General features: G+C 46.1%; 1 protein-coding gene across 1 annotated transcript; it reads right to left on the reverse strand.

The window, feature by feature from the left end:
- Nucleotides 1–231: 231 nt before the first annotated feature.
- Nucleotides 232–2,763, reverse strand: LOC147886029 (pentatricopeptide repeat-containing protein At2g13600-like). Its single transcript, XM_087396723.1, has one exon. The coding sequence runs from the start codon at nt 2,710–2,712 to the stop codon at nt 754–756; it is 1,959 nt and encodes a 652-aa protein (XP_087252849.1). The 5' UTR covers nt 2,713–2,763; the 3' UTR covers nt 232–753.
- Nucleotides 2,764–4,301: the final 1,538 nt, after the last annotated feature.

Below are 4,301 nucleotides of genomic sequence, written 5' to 3' on the forward strand. Positions count from 1 at the left end.
AACACCTTCTTGCATACATGTGCTCTCCTATTGGCTGCAGGTATGCACCAAGATCTGCTCCAGAAGGTGAGGGCTGCTTCTAACAAGGCGGCCTTTATAATTTATAGACAGCTTTATGCCCTCCAGACTGGCCGACCAAGTCTGTAGGTCCAGCCAACCAGCCACAGACTGGGCAGACCCAGTCTGTGCTGACCTGACAGGACCAAGCCTATATAAGGCCACCCTCCCCTTTCACCGACCTGTCCAAGACTGCTGCCTGGCAGTCTGTAATACTCCAACCTGTTGCAGTCTTCTCTGGCCCATATGTCTGTGCAGCCTGCTGTAGCCATTTTCCGTACCTGTTGCTGCAGCGTCTGTACAGGTATGTCCTCTATGACATCCCCACTGATGTCATCAGCGCCCAACGGTGAGTGTAGACCATAGTATTAGTTTAACATATGCTCTCAAACATACAAATCCACACACCCGCACATACTTGAGCATCCATTTATACAAAGGTTTTTTACACTGAGTTTCTATGGGTGCTCCGGAGGTGAAGGGCAGACTCAGCAGTGACAAAGGCTAGCACTGAAGGAGAAGGCTAATAAAAAAGTAGTCCACATTCTCTTCACTTGAGCTACAACTGCTTGTAAAGACTATATGATTTCATTTTAGTCTCTCCCAAACGAGCATCTAAGTAAAAGAAATGCTTAGACAATCTAGCAGAATCTCTTGGGTTAAGTAAAGATTACAAATTAAAGATGGACCCAGCACTCAAGCTGTGTCCTGGTTACTAGTTAACCCCCTGTCAACTATCAGTTTTCGGACCGCTGCAGCATCATCCCATCTCCCCTCAGCTGAATATAGATTTGACAACAGCACAAAGAGTGTGGGATTCTGTGAATCCAGCTCAATTGCATGCTCTGCAGCGAGCTTTCCTCGCTCAACATCACCATGGACTCTACATGCACTGAGAAGTGTCTCCCAGACAACAGCATTAGGTTGGACTGGTATTTCGTAAATGACATTCTCTGCTTCTGTTAACAGTCCGGCCCTTCCAAGCAAGTCGATCATGCACCCAAAATGTTCCATTGTCGGATGGATGTCAACATTGTGACTCATGGACTTGAAGTAAGCACAACCCTCATCCACCAGGCCTGCATGACTACATGCAGATAAAACATTGACAAAGGTGATATCATTAGGTGCCACACCTTCATTCTGCATTTGCAAAAGAAGCCGAAAAGCCACCTTGACATGGCCAGCGTAGGCCTGCACTTCAATCATAGCAGTCCAGGATATCACATTTCGCACACGCATATTGTCAAACACCCATTGTGCATCTATGAGGCACCCACATTTCCCATACATGTTAATAAGTGCATTTCCCACAGCAACAGCTGACTCAAACTCTAATTTAATAACATTTGCATAGATCACTCGACCATGTATCAAAGCTGGCAGATTAGCACATGCACCAAGAATACATACAAAGGCGACCTTGTCTGGTTTCATGCCTTCCCGCTGCATCTGTAAAAAGAAATGTAGAGCCTTCTCATCCTTCCCATTATGGGTATATGCTGAAATCATAGCACTCCACGAGACGACATCATGATGGCAAAACCCATCAAAAACAATTTGGGCATCCTGCAGACTTCCACATTTGCTATACATGTTAACCAGAGCGGTGGCAACAACAATATCAGACTCAAATCCTCTGCCAATAATGCTAGAATGCATAATCTTTCCTTGTTCTAGGTCCGCCAGACCTGAACAAGCGCCTAGAGCAGTAATGAAGGTGACTGCTTCTAGTTTCACCCCTTCCTGCTCCATCTGTTGGTAGAGTCGAAGGGCCTTAGTTTCATGCCCGTGCTGAGCATACGCAGTCATCATGGCATTCCAAATGACCGCATCCCGACAGCGCAATTTATCAAATAGACCACGTGCATCTTCCAGGCTGCCGCATTTGCCATACATATTAACGAGGGCAGTTGCCAGGAAAATGTCCGACTCCAATCCGTCATCGACAATGCTAGCATGGATCTCCCTACCTTCCGATAGAGCTGTCAGACTTGAACACGCACCAAGTACGCTGCCAAAGGTAAACTTATCTGCTTTTACTCCTCCTTGCTGCATTTGTTCGAAAAGGTAGAGAGCTTCTTCGCTGTGCCGACGTTGCGAATAAGCTGCAATCATTATATTCCATGTGTACACATTACGTTCAGGCATCTTCTCAAAAGTTGAGCGTGCATCCTCCAGAGTCCCACACTGGCCATACATTTCGATAAGGAGATTTCCTAAGTATCGGTCTCTCTCGAGTCCACGAGCAATGATATGGTTGTGGACACGCTGGCCCTCTAAGAGAGCCTTGGCGCCCTTGCATTCTTTCAGGAGAGTGGGATAGGTGGAAAATTTTACCAGGTCACTCTGCCGGTCCAACCAAGCCAAGGCCTCCTTCAATCGACCCAGACGAGCCTCCTTCTTCCGAGCTGCAGAAGCGCCCAAACTCGCTGACGGAGCTCTCTGTTCTTTGCAAATGTCTCGCTTTGAAAGCGCCCCAGAAGTCACGTTTCCTTCATCACTCCCAACAGAGCTACGCACGACAACGAAAACTTGGCTATCCGAAGGTTCGCAATGAAATTTTTCGCTGAGAGCGGTCAGGAAATGCCTGCTCCGAACCCCTGCAAAGATCCAAAGCATTCGCGACCTCCCAGGGGATGGTAGAGCAAGCATTCCGCCATCGGAAATCGAAAGAGGCAGAAAAACAAGTTGATGTTGCCGCAGAGGGCCTGCCGTGGTGATTGGAAGTTGGTGTAGTTAATTTGTTGTTATGTTTGTATGGTTGTGTATAGTCGAACTTTGCTTCTTTGCTGTTTTTGTTAGTCCATATGTGATCTGGTTGTTGCATTCCATGTTGTTGAAACATTTTTTTAATGCTTGTTGCCTGCACTCTTGACGGAATTGTAGTCGATGTTGAATAACGTAAGTTCGTATTCCTTGGGGTATTTGTGCTAGCATTGTTTCTATTGTTTCGGTCATTGTAGTTGTTTTTGTCCTTGGCGACTTGTACGTGTTTAGGATTGCAATGTTGCCTTTATTTTGTGTTTTGAAAACTAGTAGTAGGCATTCACAACCATCATTAAATGCCTCGCTTTGTTGTATAGTTATAAGTTCTTGTTTCGAACAAGTTGCTAGGCCGTGCCCTTGCAGTGATAAAGCTTTATTGAAGAGTTGCAGTCCTTGCGTGTTTTGTGTGTGTTTCTTGCAAGCAAAGTATGGTTGCGGCATTGATGCTTCTGGAGCTTGCTATGTCTTCTTGATGGAGCCCGTATGATCTGGTGTTTAGGCTTTGCAACGTCTTGTACTGGTTGTCTTGTGAGCTGAAGTCCATTTGCTGCAACATCCAATTAGATTCTCGGCGTAACCTCTGTAGTTCTTTTAGAACGATTGCATTTGTCCTTATGTGTTTGTTTTGTAGTTCAGAAAGAAAGTAGAGGTTCCTTGGGTCCCGAACTCTTGACAGTGCTGTGTAGACTAGCCCATGATTATGTATACCTAATGGGTCGAAAGCTAGTGATTCTAGGGTCTCAGGCCCTGTGACCGGTGTATTGTTCTTCCTGCTGCTGCTTGTATCGGGAATGGTCTCCTTGTGATTGTGTTCAATGCGTTGTTTCCAACTTGGAACTCGCGAGATACACGTACAATCGGTGTCCAGGTTGCCGGTATGTTGTCGTTGTAAAGTTCCCTGTACTCGTAACGTGCACTTCGAGCTGCTCGTTTGTCATTTAGCTCTATCCAAATGATCGATGGTCTTCTGGAGATGTCCGATCCTTTGAAAATGCCATCAGCACCATTTACGATGCTGTCACTAATGTCAAGGTTTCCTGAGCATAGCTCGACCAGCATCCCGACCTTTAACTGCAGCTCCCTATGGAGACCTGCAGTCTTTCGTGGATCATCTGGGGTAATGATTTTTTTGCTGCATGTGCTTTGCATGCTGTCGGTTGCCTCAAGGATGTGTGTTGGCCCTTCTATGCTTTCGAAGACAACTGCGTTGTGCTCGTCCTTGGATATGTTTGTGTAAAATAAGTGTGGGGTCTTGTTTTTGTTCGGAGGCCCTTCGTAGTGGTTCTTATTCAAGTTGTGGATGTCGTCAATTGTTTGGGTGGCTCTCCTTGTGAAGTGCTAGAAATCCAAAGTTTTCTTGCCGCATTGGCTCATGCAACTCATAATATTTTATATGGTTTCTCCAGACCGAACCAAGCATGGATGTAGCTGTCGCTCACTCGTCGAAGATCCATGAGTCTTTCACTGGGCTTGTG

Source organism: Dipteris shenzhenensis, chromosome 25 (genome assembly GCF_047967505.1).
Source record: "Dipteris shenzhenensis isolate YYH24624 ecotype China chromosome 25, Dip_SZ_1.0, whole genome shotgun sequence".
In the NCBI taxonomy this organism is placed as follows: Eukaryota; Viridiplantae; Streptophyta; class Polypodiopsida; order Gleicheniales; family Dipteridaceae; genus Dipteris; species Dipteris shenzhenensis.

What these genes read in the sequence shown, in the direction of transcription:
- LOC147886029 (XM_087396723.1), bottom strand. Translation starts at nt 2,712, where the DNA reads ATGCTTGCTCTACCATCCCCTGGGAGGTCGCGAATGCTTTGGATCTTT.